Source organism: Micropterus salmoides, unplaced genomic scaffold, assembly GCF_014851395.1.
Source record: "Micropterus salmoides isolate LMB-PRFRI ecotype aquatic unplaced genomic scaffold, ASM1485139v1 Ms_hic_scaffold_16, whole genome shotgun sequence".
Lineage (NCBI taxonomy): Eukaryota > Metazoa > Chordata > Actinopteri > Centrarchiformes > Centrarchidae > Micropterus > Micropterus salmoides.
The window spans coordinates 24,805,091-24,821,486 of NW_024040707.1; the positions used below are offsets into that span (position 1 = coordinate 24,805,091).

The 16,396-nt window shown below is 39.5% G+C and overlaps 1 protein-coding gene and 1 long non-coding RNA gene across 10 annotated transcripts in view; one reads left to right on the forward strand and one right to left on the reverse strand.

Annotated features, from left to right (window-relative positions):
• LOC119905741 (tumor necrosis factor receptor superfamily member 14-like) overlaps positions 1-16,396 on the forward strand; it is a 67,910-nt gene that overhangs the window by 11,017 nt on the left and 40,497 nt on the right. For 2 of the 9 annotated variants that reach the window (XM_038723027.1, XM_038723036.1), the window contains 4 exons: positions 64-219; positions 1,270-1,355; positions 1,398-1,399; positions 1,456-3,261. The exons of 2 other annotated variants lie outside the window; for them this stretch is intronic. In XM_038723027.1, the coding sequence (XP_038578955.1) occupies positions 64-219; positions 1,270-1,355; positions 1,398-1,399; positions 1,456-1,741 (530 nt within the window). In that variant the 3' untranslated portion in view covers positions 1,742-3,261. Of the gene's footprint in view, positions 1-63; positions 220-1,269; positions 1,356-1,397; positions 1,400-1,455; positions 3,262-16,396 lie in introns of those variants that run through there. 5 more of the 9 variants (XM_038723030.1, XM_038723034.1, XM_038723029.1 and 2 more) reach the window with 4 other exon arrangements.
• LOC119905751 lies at positions 5,803-6,143 on the reverse strand. The gene is made up of 2 exons (XR_005444876.1): positions 6,080-6,143; positions 5,803-5,985 (listed from the first exon to the last, which is right to left on the reverse strand). It is a non-coding gene; the product is annotated as an uncharacterized LOC119905751 (long non-coding RNA).

The following is a 16,396-nucleotide window of genomic DNA, read 5'->3' on the forward strand; positions in this document are numbered from 1 at the left end:
CATGTTGCTCTAGTAGATTAAAAGTGTAGTATCTCCATATGTAACCTCTGTATGTGCTGACAGGTTCTGGTTTGAAGATAAAGACGTCATGTACAACAACATCAGATGCAGTTTGTGAACCACTGGAGGGATTCTATTGTCTGGACTCTACAGAGGACAGCTGTATGACAGCACAGAGACACACAAGCTGTCAACCAGGACAATACATCAGCCAGAAAGGTTGGTTTCCTCGTGCTGACTTTAAGCTTCTAACTGTAGTTTAAGTTTTAAATGAACCAAGGTTTTGAGAAACGGATCTTAATGACAACTTCCTCATTAAAGCTGCAAGTGGTTATTTCTGACCACAAGATAGCAGAACAGAAGCTCCACCATAAATCTGCAGAAACTGTTCAGACCAGTTGAGTGATTCAGTCAGCCTGAAGCCGTTAAGGGAACTTTCGGATGATCAATCAATTACTTAAAGATTAACTAGGAAAATGTGAATTCTAAAATTTACATGGACAACATTAGTTTAAGAGTTAACAAAGCAGAAGAATTCTCTGTCAGGATCATTTGTTTGGGGAAAAAACTTGTTTTCATGTGATTACAACTGTTACCCAGAGAAGTGGATGTTACACTGGCCAGAAGAGAAAAGTTTAAAAGTGGAATTTATATCATTTCTTGACAGTTGTCAACTGACATCAACATATTAGTAGTTTTATCCATCCATCCTTCCATCCATTGTTAAACGCTTATCCTGCGTACAGGGTCGTGGGGGGTGGAGCCAATCCCAGCTGACATCGGGCGAAAGGTGCAATTCCACTCAGAAAAGCCAGGGCAACCAGGGTTCGAACCCAAAACCTTCTTTCTGTGAGGCGACAAAGCTAAGCACTGTACTACCGCGACGCCCTAGTAGTTTTATATTATTTTAAATTACATTATGACACTGAACCTCAAGATGTTTGAATACTTCCAGTGTTCTCTCAAACTGTGGTCAGTTTGTTTATGAGTCTGCTGTCCTTTACAGTGATTCAAATCCCATTTCAATCTGTAGTTATGAGAAAAATGAACATCTCGTCAAAACCTCAAAAAAAAAATTTTTTTCCTAAAACATAAAAAAAATGGAAGATTATGTTTTGGGTCGTGTTTTTTTAAATCCGCTGAAATTAAACCGTCCTTACATTTCATCAGATCAGTCTGATGAAATGTAAGGATGTCAATTAAGAAACTGATCGCTCTATAATATGAAAACTGAACTGGTTTCAATATCTCTAATCTGTGTTTGTTCAGGAACAGCATTCACAGACACAAAGTGCTCTGACTGCAGCGTTGGAACATTTTCAGATGGGACATTTACGTCCTGTCAGCCGCACACAGTAAGAGAAGCTTCACATCAGACATCTGAAGTCTTCCAGCAGCAGTGAATTCATGGTTTCCTACAAATGTTGCTGTAAAAATGTCCCTCTATCATTCCAGATGTGAATCAATAAATCTGCAGCTGCTGAAAGCAGGAACTGCTTCAACTGATGCTGAATGTGGAGAACAAAGTTCAGACATGACAGGAGTTGTGATCGCTGCTGCTGTTGTTGGGGGGATTCTTTTTTTATTAATATCTGGATCTGTAGCTATATGGTACCTTTCCAGAAAAAAATGGCGTCTAAACAAAGGTAAGATTTGCAAGTTGGCAATAAAAATACTCATGTTTTTGATAGATAACAGTATTGTCTGTCACATCATTAAGTTGTTGATGATACTCCCCTAGTACTTTACATATTACTGGGTATTAATGGTAAATAGTCACATTACTCATTACATTACAATTACTTTCAACCATCGCACCCCATCTTTAAAAGTGACGGGAAACCTGTTCAGCAGTGCATTTTAGAAATAAATCCACTTTACTGGAACAATAGTTAACAACCAGCCGAACTGAAAACACTGCAGCCTCTCAGACCAGAGGATGCTCTATCATATAAGCTATGGATATAGGCTATTTAAAAATATTTTTAAAAAACAAAGCAGGTCCCTCCAGATTTTAACTAATCGCGTGTTCATAGCAGCCAAGAGTATGATTTTTTTTTTAATGCCACTGTCAGAGATCAGAAAAATCAAGCAAGTGTCTCAAATTTTGAACTAACATTTTGCAAATGCATTTATAAGAGAAGCATTCAGTGCTTTTACAAAACACAAAACGTTGATTAACGCCACTCTCTTCTGCTGAGTGGATACTTCACTGGCAGAAACGTTAGCTGCCGGAGTTTATTTCCACAGGCTCAAGTTTCACGTTGCTGTGCTGCTTTAGCAGATGCTTCAATACAAAATTGTTCACAGTTGAAAGCGTTTTGCTGGTAGCACAGAGTTTACAACAGAAGACCATGTTCTTTGCATCTCTGAATGTGACACAGCTCGGCCTAATGGCAGAACGTTACTTACAGCTGTGGAAAGAACGCCTCTCTCCTTCTTTCTCCATTCTTCCTTTAGTTTATTGGCTAGCAGCTGACTTGAACAACACAAGTTCTGGTTCCGCTGACCTGCAGTGCGGTTGCACATGATATATTAACATGCAAAATTAAGTTTATTACTGAGTCAACAAGAATTTACAAACAATGCCTAATCTACCTTGATTACAGTTGTTTACTACAGTCTTCTGACCGGCTACCAAAGCGCTTTGACCCCCTGGCTGCATGCGCATCCAGCAGTGTTTGTATAAAAGAAACCAGTCTGAGTCCATTTTACTGTTATGTACAGTAGGAAGTAGGAATGATTTTTCTTCTAAGTAATTAAATAACATCACTCATTTATCAAAATTTCACAAAACAGAAACATCTGAATGGAGGTGAATATCCTGCACACGGCGCTCCAAGCTGAACATGTCTTCTATGGAAGTGCTGGTCTACAGTCTACACTTGGGATTTTCTCACATTTCTTCAACTGCTTCATGGCTTCAGCTTTCAACAAAACTTTCCACTTCTTTCATAAATTTGTACTATACAACTTTATTAAAGACAGCAATTCAGTTTAGCGCAAGCCATTCAGCAGACAGCATTCACACCCCAATTTCTTCAGAAATTGCTTTTCTAGTTTAGTTATAATATAATATAATATTATATTATATAATATTACACTGCTTTGAGAGTGGGGGATGTGTTGTTTACAGTAATTTAAGCTGTCATTGATTGCTTGCACATTCCATGGTTGTGCTCTGTAAGTTAAAAACAGGTTACAGCTTTATTGTTGACCATGTAGCTTTACAGTTTTATTTTGTTAACTTTATACTGGTTTGAGAGTCAACAGGGTTTGTTGACTTACAGTAGTTTATAAGCTTATAATTAGTCATTAATTGTAGACACATTGTACATTAGGCTGCATGGTTGTGCTCTGTAAGTTAAAAACAGATTACAGGTTTATTGTTGATTATGTAACGTCACAGTTTTATTTAATTAACGTTACACTGGGTTTAAGACTCTATTGCACACTTCCCATTCCTCAGCGTACAGATCTATTTAAAATTTTGATTGGCCTGGATTGAACGCAGCAGGTGATAAAACATTTGTAATAACCAGAGAGACTTGAGACTTGACTTGGACTCGAAGACTTGTGAGCATCTCTGGCAGAAATTATAGCGAAACCATTCACATCTTTAATCTTTCCATTTACACAGATAGAGTGCCTATTTCATGTAATAGGCTTACGTCATGTCATTACTGAAAGCTGGTGATCCGTTTGACACAAATAATTATAGACCTATCTGAAATCTTTCGGTTTTAGCAAAGGTTTTGGAGATTTTAGTGTCTGATCAATTAAAAACTATTGCGGTTTCACAAAATATCCTTAACGACATGCAATCTGGTTTTAAATCTGGCCACAGTACAGTTTCTGCTACTTTAAAAGTTATTGATGACTTAAAAGCGGCAATTGATAAAAAGTTGTTCTGTATGGCTGTGTTCATTAACCTTACAAAGCCATTTGATACAGTAGATCCTTCCATGTTAATCAAAACCCTGTTGAATATTGGTGTTGGGCACAGAGCTGAAAATTGGTTTCAAAGCTATCTCTGAACGGACGTATGGAAATGTAATATCTGACCCTGTTGTTCCAAAAAAGTGTGTCCCACAAGGATCAGTTTTGGGTCCTTTGTGTTTTATCATCTATTTAAACAATATCTGGTAGTAAGATTAAACACTCACAGTATCATTTGTATGCTGATGATACAATTATGTATTCTTGTGCTCCTACAACTGAGATCACCAGTGCAAATTTGTAGTCAGACTTTGCATCATTACAATCTACCCTGTTTGATTTGAAGCTACTTTTAAATGCACAGAAGACAAAGGCAATGATATTTGCACCTACTAATACTAACGTCCCTGCTTTTTCTATTAACACATTGCAAGATGAAGCCATTGGACTTGTTGATACTTATAAATACTTGGGTATCTGGCTGAACGAAGGTTTTACCTTTAAAAAACACATTGAAGCTCTTGCTACAAAACTTAAATTTACCCTGTCATTTTTATATAGATTAAAATCTTGCTCCAGCGGTTGCAGGATTATTCCTGTCTCAGATAGATTATGGTGATATCATCAATTAGCATGTCCATCAACAACAACCTTGACCAACTTCATCATGCGGCTCTCTGGTTTATCACAAATGCTGGCTATGAGACACATCACTGCATCTTATACAGTATGGTAAATTAGTCATCACTCAAACTGCGCAGGATGCTACACTGGTACATTTTTATTTCTAAAGCTATTTTAGGTCTTCTGCCTTATAATTGTTTAAAGTTTGTTCATATGCAAAGCACATATCATTTACGATCTAGTGACAGACTACTTTGTAAGGTACCAAGAATGAGGACAGAACCAGGAAAGAGGAGTTTCTCTTACTATGGCCTTTGTCCTGGAATGAACTCCAGTCTAAGCTTAAGATTGGCGTGCCAATTTCCTTAGCTGCTTTTTAAACTCATTGCATTTTTATCTATGTAAATATGTTGTAAACTTTGTGTAAATTTGTATTGTATTTTAATTTATGTATTGTTTTTCAACTCATGGTTGAAAAATTGTGTTTTACTTGTGCTATACAGGACTCCCTTGTAAAGGTGTCTCAATGGGACTTTGAGGTAATAAAGGTTTATATATATACATCTAACCTTTCTTCTTCTGTGGTGGCCACTGAGCTCACAGCTGGATCTGAACAGAGACAGACTGAAACTGGAGTTTATCTGTACATATACAGATACAGAACAAACAGCTGGACCAGAAGACGTATATAATCTGAACTGCAACATGATGGACAAATGGAGACTTTGATCAAAGTAGAGAGGCTGGATAGGGTGCACTTTGCAGGTACAGACTCAGGTGGGTACAGGTGAAGCAGCCTAGAAAGAAAAGTTGTCCACATGCTGAATAATGAAACTCCCCAAGAGGCAATATTTTGAGCAGGTGAAAAAGCTTTGTTTGAAACATCCCCTCATTAAACTCCTGGCAGCTTGTGGTCTTCAGCATGTGGACTTTTTTCTGCTGTGTCAACTGATAAAAACAACATGAGGTGTTACAGTCAGCTCACAGACAGTAATGAATTAATAATGATTTAATAGGCTATTGATGATGAATGCCACTGGCTGTAAATGTGTCCTGAAGTTAGTTGACGCCTAGATGTTTACATCGTCACTACATTTTTTGTGAGAAAAATAAAGTTTTTGTAATGTACAAATCCTCAACCTTTTACCTCAGCCTCTAACTTTAAATCCACCATGGTATATTTAAAGAATCATATTGTCACGCTTCAGATAAGACCCAGGAATAGACTGGACACTAGAGCTGGTTCTCAGAGGTTTATTGAACTAAAGAGCTGGTGGCAGCTGCGGGGATCGGGGCAGGCAGAGCAGGCAGGCGAAGGAAGCTGATGGGGTCCAGGCAGAGAAGCAGACAGGTAACAGGCAGGAGAGCGAGATCCAGGAGGCGAGGAAGGTGAGTTGGTCTCGGACGGGTCCGGTAGAGATCCTGAGCACAGGAAACACAGGTTAGCAGTCAGCTTAGCAAACGGGCAGAGTACAGGTATAATTCCTAATCAAGCGAGCTGGTAGACAAGACGTACTGAAACGACTTAACAATCCGGCGAGGACAGGATGTCAGGCCGCTGCTTAAATAGGGTAGGAACCCGAGGGAGTACAAATCATGTGCAGGTGTGTGTAATCAGCTCCCCTCGCAGCTGACACGCCTGAAAGGGAAAAGGGCCCAAAACCAAAACTGCAGCCACACCCAGGGAACAAAAAAAAAACACAAGGCAGTCTTCCACATGTCAAGGTTAGGTCGCAGCAGGGGCGGGCGTGACACATATACTGAATGATATCAGAATCAGAAATACTTTATTGATCCCCAAGGGGAAATTATTTTGTCACAGTTACACCCATTGCACAACAAGTTAAAAAGAATAGAAATAATAATTGAAAGGTATGGTATAGAAAAGTATGGGTATGTACAATATTTACACTATTAATGCATTTATTGGTGAACAGTGATAATGAATAAATAGCAGCAGAGAATATTGCACATTAAATATTAAACAGATATAATAAGGTCCAGTTTAATAACTAACTATGTGTCTGTGTGTCAGAGGAGGAGTTATAAAGTTTGATGGCCACAGGCAGGAATGACTTCCTGTGTCGCTCTGTGGTGCATTTTGTGGGGATGAGTCTTGCATTGAAAGTGCTCCTGTGTTTGAGCAGCACATCATGGAGTGGGTGGGAGACATTGTCCAAGATGACATGTAGCTTAGACAGCATCCTCCTCTCTGACACCACAGACAGAGAGTCCTTTGGCCATCCTGTTGGCGTCTGCTACCCTCAGCCTGCTCCCCCAGCATGCAACAACAAACAGGATAGCACTGGCCACCACAGACTCATAAAACATCCTCAGCATCGTCCTGCAGATGTTAAAGAACCTCAGCCTCCTCAGAAAAAGAGACTGCTTTGGCCCTTCCTGTAGAAGGCTTGAGTGTTCTTGGCCCAGTCCAGTTTATTATCTATACGCACTCCCAGGTGTTTGTAGTCCCCCACAGTGTCCACACTGCTCCTCTGGATGGAAACAGGGGTCACTGGTGCCTTGGACCTCCTTAGATCCACAACCAGCTCCTTAGTCTTTGTAGCTGTATTTGGTTCTGCTCGCACCATGTGACAAAGTCCCCCACCACAGCTCTGTACTCAGCTTTGTCACCCTTGCTGATACATCCAACCACAGCAGAGTCATCAGAAAACGTCTACCATCCGGCCGGATGGTGTTGAAAGCACTGGAGAAGTCAAAAAACATGACCCTCACAGTGCTCACCAGCTTGTCCATGTGGGCATTGGTACGGTTGAGCAGGAAGATGATGGCATCCTCAACTCCCAGTCGGGGCTGGCAGGCGAACTGGAGTGGGTCCAGGAGAGGTCTGATCATGGGCTGCAGCTGTTCCAGAAGCAGTCTCTCCAGGGTCTTCATAATGTGGGAAGTCAGTGCCACAGGTCTGTAGTCCTTGGAGTCACTGGGACGTGGCGTCTTTGGCACAGGAATGAGACAAGATGTCTTCCACAGGGAACCTTTGGAGACTCAGGCTCAGGTTGAAGAAATGGTGAAGGACTCCACATAGCTGGGGGGCACAGGCTTTGGGCACCATCATCACCTCCAGCTTTGTTGGAGTGGAGTCTCCTCAGCTGTGTTCTCACCTGGTCAGCATTGAGACACACAGAGGGTACGGGTGGGGGAGGGGGAGAGGAGGAGTCGTCAGACTGGACAGGGCTGTTAAATGGTAAAGGTCACATGGAAAGAGTTGAAGTGGTTTGACTGTAAGCTGCAAAGACCGAAGTGGGTTTAAAAAAATCACCAAACAGAAAACCACATACCTGAAGACTTCCTCCTACTACTTCATATGTCTGCTCAATATGAACCACTTGTGACCTCGTCTGGCTCTTACTCAAAGCCTGGGACTGTGTGAATGAAGTGAAGAGGTGGCCTCCTACTACTGTGAAAGCATGTGTAAGTGTGGGAGGGGACAGTTTTATCTTCTCATCACAGACTTACGGTCTTTTATCTCCCTCCGTTAGTTTCTGAGACCAGTTAGGTCTGTTCTCTCTGTTATCTTTTTAAAATGTATATTCAACAAGACGTTGGGAGCCTTGATGAACAGTAAATGGCATGATGTTTTAACAGCTGTTAAGGGTGTGTCATACAGTCACTGCTAATGGAAGTAATATAGATGGGGCTTTGCTTGCATAAGCAAACGTTAGCTATTATAAGCTATTATAAACGGTACACAATCTGAACTGCATAAGTTCATATTTAGTATAGGCTACAAAGTGTAACCAGTCCTTCCAGGATCCAGGCCTTTTTGTGATTTTTGATGTGATTTTTTTACTTACTTAGTATTATAGCCACTTATACGCCACTCTCTGCGTATGTTTTGTGGTGGCAAAGTATTTGTCAGTAGACGAAGGATTCTGAATGATTTTAGAAAATAATCTAATTTCGATTTATTTTTACCAATATTGTGATTTTGATTTAATATCAATTATTTTTTAAAGCTCTTTTTCTTCTGTATTATTCAACAAAGACGAGCAATAAATCATTGCATAGTATTAAACATTTAGTGTTATTTCCTGTAGGCAGGCCACAGCAGTATATTGACTGATTTGTTGAACTTTCAGCCTCTTAAACTTGTAATCATTATCATAACTGCAAAAAGCACTTACAAATTAGCCTGGTGTAAACATACATTTTAAGTCAGTAACAAATCAAGTGCAGACTGCAGAAATAAAAAACAAATCTGTGGCATTACCACATTTGGCATTTTAGATAATTCAAAGTCACTAATAAACATGAAATGTAAACATGTGGATTGCACTTGTTAAACAATGTCTGTCAACTTTACTAGATAGTGTTTAAATAAATAAAAATATATCTTACTAGGGCTGGAAAGAAAAGAATGACAATAAATATTTCAATTTTTTTTTCAATAACAATAAAACAAATGTTTAATAAATATTCAATGAATGTTGGACTTTATTCACTTGAATCATACACAAATTAGACTTAATTTTTTTATTAAGATGTTTATTTTGTTTAGGAAAAAGGACAGAAATAAGCTTTTACTTCCACTTTTACTTGTGCATAATGTTGACAAAGATTTTTGTTATATTTGTTTTAAATGTTCTCAGATTTGTCAAGTGTTTGTTCTGACCATAAAGAAGAGTTTAAACCAAAATTAACCATCAGGTTTCTTCAACTTTCACTCAGGAGCAAAAATCTGCCTTTAAACTCGAAAGAAATAATATTTTAATACTTCTCGTGATAATTATGGATATCGAAAGATATGAAACATTTTGGCACAATGTCAACATCGTCCAGCCCTATATCTTACTGATCTCCAGACAGCAACATAATGCAAAAGTGCAGAAACATAAAGGAGTACAAATAACTGCCTGTAACTGCACGTTTTGCAAAACAGTTTACCTCCGAATTGGTAAAGAATATCTGCATACTGTTTTTCACTTTCCAGACGGTGGTATTAGGGCTGAATATAACTTAAATTGTCTATTCCATATTTATACATTTCTACATTTATTTATGTCAACTGAATGTTTGTCTGCACAAATAACTGCCTGTAACTCTTCAAAAATAAAGAGGTAAATCAAAGTCAAACGTTATATAAAAGTGTGAATTGTACTTTTAATTAAATAACATAAATATTATCGTAATTATCTTAATTATCTACAGTCAGTAACAGCAACACACTCTACACGGCATAAGTGCACGAGTATGGCACTGCCAGCAGTAATGATCCTGTTGTGTTTATTTAAAAATTAGTTAATTATGTGGATACCCTGCAGCAAAGGAGTAAAATGCCACACCTGACAATATGGAATATTGTGTTTTTATGTCATGTTATGCTATGTGCAAATGCTCTGTATTTGTATAGCGTCTTTCTAGTCTTTTCGACCACTCAAAGCGCTTTTTACACTACATCCACCATTCACACACATTCATACGGGGTTCAGTATCTTGCCCAAGGACACTTCGACACGCAAAGCCAGGGATTAAACAGCCGCCCTTCTGATTAACAGCCAACCCGCTCTTGCTCCTGAGCCACAGCCGCCACAATGATATGATATGATGTCACTACGCTCTATGTAGCGCATGTGTATGGACAACAGACGTCTGTCTCTGTCTGATGATGTGTTCGCTTTTTTGAATAAATGTGCCTGTCAAAGAGGCTAAAGAGAGATAATGACTGAAGTGTTGCTTGACATCCGGATGCGTTGATGGGGTTGCGCACAACTGCTCAACACTTTATGTAGGCTACTTGTGTTTAACGTTGCTTGAGCTTACCTTTGATCAAGTGTTCGTTGCAAATACGTGTATATTTGGACGGTTGACATTGTTTGCCCTCCCCGGAGACAGAAGTAACGTTATGTTTAATGGCACAAATACAAAATCTCCTCCTCTCGGGGTTTTCTTTATCGGACAGAATTCTATAGAAACACAGCCCTGGTTTGTTACCTCTTCGATTTGTACATCCGTTTTCACATTAACAAAATGAAAGTATCCCTTCTAGTTAGGGACCGTCTGCAGTGCACATACAATCCATTTTAAGTGAATAACTTTTTTGTTTTTCAACATAGAAATTTCAAACCACTGCTGATATAGACAGCGACCACCCTTAAAAATTACACAGCAGCAGCTGCATAACACTGGTTTGAGATTTCTATGTTGAGAAACAAAAGTTATTTACAATTAAAGTAGATCTTATTGCACTTTGCAGACGGCCCCTAACTGCGCGCGCTCTCACCGCAGGCCTCTTTTCGTTTTCGGAGATTTATTGGACTGCAACAGGTAAGTCGAGCCGTTTATATTTTCAGAAAAGAGGCGAACGAAGTCCAGGTATAAGGCTGTAGAAGCCAGCTGTTGTTGTCTTACTGCTGAAACTCCGCTGTGTGGTCCAGATGTTCTGGATCGGGGTTATTTATTTAAAGTGAAACCAAAGTTTGTCGAGTTCTCAGAGCAAAGACTTCCAGATATTATAATAGCTTTCTGAGGGAAAATGCTGTTTAAAACGATATAACATTTATCGTCTGTGTCAGGTTCATCAGATGCTAGATGATCTGAAATCTAGTTAACAGTTTAGAGACATCAGTGTTTTGTTAGAGCCAGTAGAAGGAGCGTTTCCTGAAATGTAGTCTAACGTTACAAGTTTCCTTGATTAACCTCGTTCCTGAAGGCGAAATTTATTAGCCCTTTCATGCCTGCATTTAAAGTTAGGCTAGCAACTCTAAAATCTTTTAAAATGTGTTTTTTAAATTCGGATTAAACATCGGCTGTGAAATTCACTGTCGAGTCAAAGTCCATCAGATAAAGTTCCGGTGTAGGCCTACACACCAGATTCCTGTCACGAGGTCTTTCCCATTTTACAGCAGTCAAGCCAGTCTGTTTTTCTGCTGTTTTATTTCAAATTAAAAGTGAGCTTCTGCTGAACACAATGGGCCTTTCCGGAACTGCTTGCTACTCCGCCCCATTGAGTGCCATCCCAAACCAATGAGGGCAGACAGGTAGTGGGTTGTTAAACCCTCTGATGCGGAGTCAGCACCGATTCTAGCTTGTTGAAGGTGTGTAACACCCTTTGCTGCAAGATGGGGGACCTTTCTTTCAATTTGCGTTCCCGTGACTTTGCCGGTTAACATGTAGGATTTTTAACTTCCTAAACTACACTAACATTTCATATCACCATTCACAGGTCGGAAACGTAGCCCAAAGGTTAAATTGTGTTTAATTAAAAAAAATGATCTCGACTGATAGACAATACAAAGGTTGTTTTATTGAACCGTATTCATACACAGGGAGATTAGGCTACATAACAAGCAACAAAGGCATTAAAGAAAAATAGTTGGCCTAAGTCTTTATATATTTAATTCTCCAGACTATAGCCTATAATGCTTCAATATAATGTATGATTTATATTGAAATGGTGTATTTGTGAGTGTAACATTTTTCATACAGGCTAAGTTAAAGAGGTTCAAATATATGGTCTTGTCTTTACACTGAATATCAATCTTTTCATAAAAGAATATAATATTTATTTTTGTAAATATCTAAAGTCATGTTCTTAAAGAAATATTCAACACAAACACAAAATGAATGACAAATGCTTTCAGTTTCGTTATTGCAAAAAACACACTTTTCCTCAACATCATATCCTGAATCTTAATACCACTGTTGTTTATTTGATACACATGTTATAGCAGCGAGTGCACCTGTAACGTCACATCCTATTTACGCTGGGGAGAGAGTTCATCGAAAGTTGTCCGCTATATTTAAACCGTACGCGGGTTAGGGAGCTCGATTTGGCTGTGAGGGTGACTCTGACCAGAGTTCACTCCATGTCGGAGTGGAAGTGGCGAGGCTCTAGTTTCGGAAAGGCCCAATGTAATCGGTGTGGCCGAAATGATTGAATTAATGAATAATGAAAGAAATGCTTAAGACAACACAAGTATCTAAAGAATACAATTTTCACAGAATGCTTACGAAATTCAGACCGATGTTTGGAGAAAATCTTCTGTTTCCATTTAATCATTTCACTTCACAGTGATAGCAGACCACATCAGAATATCCCTCAGTGAAGACCAGAGCTATTTGATGGAGGTTTTAAAACTTACAGCCCTTAATAATGTCTATTTCTGCACATTCAGATTGGCGTTAAAATCAACAATTTTTTTTATCTGAATTTAACCAGTTTTAGATGGATGTGAAAAGAAAACCTCTTGTTTTCACTGACTTATTTCACTTCACAGTAATAGCAGACCACCTCAGTGTCCCTCTGTCACTGTGGACAGAGCTGCACCTACACCTAACTTAGCCAGACTCATTCCACCAATTCACTACACAAATGCCCATTATACTGCTACTGATACTGCCAAAATATTTTCTTGTAAATTTACGACTTTATTCTCGGAAATGTAGAGTTTTTCTCAGAATATTACCCCCTCCTGCAGCTCCGTGTTTGTTTTATCTACATTGTCCCAAATAGCCTACACCAGCCCTATCCAGTTGGTGGCCCGTGGGCCACATCCGGCCCAGAGGCAATCTCCATGTGGCCTAGCATCCATCTTATATATGACAACATAAGTAAACTAGTGGGAGTAGCTAACGATAGCTAACGATAGCTAACGATAGCATGTGAAACTCACATGCTCTGTAAGGCTGCAAATAATGATTATTTTTGTAGTTCACTAATCTGTTAATCATTTATTCGATTAGTCGACTAGTCACGATTATTTCATTATGTCACCCCCTAATTAAACCATTGAACTAATATCTTTCAAGGGAATTACTGATCTTCAACACACAGCCGAACTAGCTAATGTTACCATTATGTGAACAAGGTTTACTATTTAGAATGAATAACAGTATCAACACCAGGGGAAAACAGTGAAGAAGACGAGAGCATAGGATACTACTATAATTCACTGATTTACTGTTGCTCTTAACGTGTTTGCTAGCACAACTAAAGGAGCGTTCTCTTAGCCAGCATCATCCATGAGACCTCAAAACCAAGAATGCAAAGAACTGTGAAGAGGCTGCTCAAAGATAACAGCCAGGTTTTATAACCCAAAACAATAAACTCATAATCTGATTTATTGCCAAGTAGGTTTTAACTTTAACTTTTAACTTTATAACAAAGATTTAAAATCAAGTACTAAAACCACAACTGTACACTAACAATATTAAGGTCCATTTAGAATAATAAAGCAACAGTCCCTTTTCATACTCTTTCTGTAATTTATTTTTCTAATGTGCTTGTAAGTTTTATAAGTGGAGAATGTTCTGTAGGCTACATCACGAGCCAGATGTTCCTTGCTTTACTTTAAAATGACCATTAATGTACTGAGATTGTAACGACAGAATAGCAGCGGTACGATCATTGAAACTATCTTATAGTTGTGGCCTTTCCTCTGTTGTTGCTGCTGCAGTGGCTGAGTAACTGGGACCAGAGGGCTCTGCGGGTGTGACTGGCCGGCCGGCTGGCACGACTAACCTCACGAGCGCTTGTGTAGCTTCTCAACCCCGAAAACATTTGAGCACACTTTTGATTCGCCATCAACTTTTGTAAAACTTCCAATATTCAAGTTCTTCACAGTTGATTTCTCACCTCAAATCTCTCAAAAGTGTATTTAGTGACAAAATAGCATACAAAAAAACGTTCTGCTGTTAGCCTCTTTCTCTGTTGGTTTCCGCTTCTCACATGAATGCTTCTTCTTCGTGAGTAGTCTTACAGTCAAGCAGTCATAGCAGAAGCGATACTGCCCCCAGCACTTCCTGTAGTGCATTGCAGCTAGAAATGAACAACCAGAAATGTTCTTAATCAGAAAATTGCTATCTCTGCCTTAAACAGCATCTTTGTAAAGACGCGTCAACAATGAAATTTCATGTTGACGTATTTATATATCGACGTCGTCGATTACGTCGACCAATCGTTGCAGCCCTAATGCGCTATACCAAAAACCGCCGATCCAGGGCTCAACAATGAGGACTGCCTGTGTTGGACCGTGACTTTAAATGACCCTTTTTAAACTATGTGTAGTCCTTGGTCCTGCGTGTTCTTTCATGAAGCAATAGGAGAAGATGTTTTTGGTCCAAGTTAATCAGTTTTATTACAAGTAAATGAGTAAAGCTTACAGAGCTCTGGGTCGATCTTCCTTTCTCTGACAAACAACAAGCTGTCAGCTGCACCTCTCCAAAAAACACACACATCAGGTCTAGTTTAATAAATGATAAATCAACAACTACATCACAGGTCAATATAAGAAAACACAATAACTTTGGTTACCCTGAGTAATACAAAAATCATACTATCATAATCTCTCACCTGACAGGGGCGAGGATCAGACCCTTAGGGCCCCTAATGAGAATGGAACCTGGTGGTGCTGAAACAATTTATCAATTAAATCGATTAATAACAACAACATGCAAGAAAACAGCAACTCTAATGTTACCGTCCGTCCACCGTAAAAATGTCGCCTCGGCAACAGCACGACGGCTCCCGATCAGAAAGCACCCGGTGTTCTGCCAGCGGACCACAGACAAGGTAACAGCAACTTTAGCATTTAACTGAAATCATGATTGATTGTTGAAGCCAAAGTAAGCCGCAGACCTCAGCTGAAAATGTCCTTTGTTGTTCTTTTTTGGGCCGTGAGTTGGAATCTCACAGTCAAGAATTAACAGGGGGGGCGGGAGCTGCACCTTTTCACTCACTTCCAGCTCTCTCTGTAGCTCAGACGTTTCCTGCTACCTGCGTGTACTAATCCATCCTTCACACAGATTCTTTGTCTTTTAATTGCCATCTTTATAATAAAAACAACAGCTGTTTCGTGTGCAGGATCGCTCATTTCTCATTTCACGTGTGTTTTCTTGACAAAACGTGGTTTGGAGACCAGAGTCAGGTGACACAGCCGCTGTCAGCTCGTGTAGTGTGTAACCCCCTGTCACGATCAGTCACGTAGTGTGAATTGAAAAGACCAATAAATATCTATCACCTATAAAGGTGCACAGGGTTGATCCCGTTACCGGAGGGGGGGCTCCGCCAAGCAAAAGTACTTCTTAAACGACGCATCGATGAATTATTGAAATAATCTACAGAAGCTTTGAATAGTAAAATCATCGTTAGCTGCAGCCCTAGTAGCATGCATACAGTGCCTTGCAAACATGTTCACTAATTGGTGCTGAGTATAAGTAGGTCTACTAGAGAGGAGCTGGTGCAGAGCGGAGCGGGTCAGTCAAGGGCGTCACTTTGTGTTGAAAAGCGGAACGGACATAAGGGCTCAGATGAGGGCTGTGATGGTACATTTGAGTAATGAGACGTGATGCTGCAAAAGATTTTTAACACTATTTAGATTAGATATTTGATGCAGAAATATATGCACTGGTGGGGGGTCCTCCCCCAGAAGATTTCGAGCATTAAACTCGTAATTTCCTACATTCTGGAGACATTTTCTGCTCCAATTTACGGTGGAAATGTCTTTTCTAATATGAGGGAAAACTACAGTCCCTTCCAAAAGTATTGGAACGGTGAGGCAAATTCCTCTGTTTTGTTGTTCACTGAAGACATTTGGGTTTAAGATCAAAAGATTCTGAACTCTTGTCTAGTATGAGACAAGAGTTCAGAATTTCAGCTTTTATTTCCTGGTATTCACATCTAGATGTGTTAAACAAACTCAGGACGTTTCAGCATTTGTATTAGACCCCAGCATTCTTGGGTGAGCAAAAGTAAAGGAACAAATAATCTTAAAGTAAATAACATTTAATTTTGGTGGCATAACCCTTGCTTGCAAAACTGCCTCAAGCCTGCGACCCATCGACTCACTAAACTGATGCATTCTTCATTGTGATG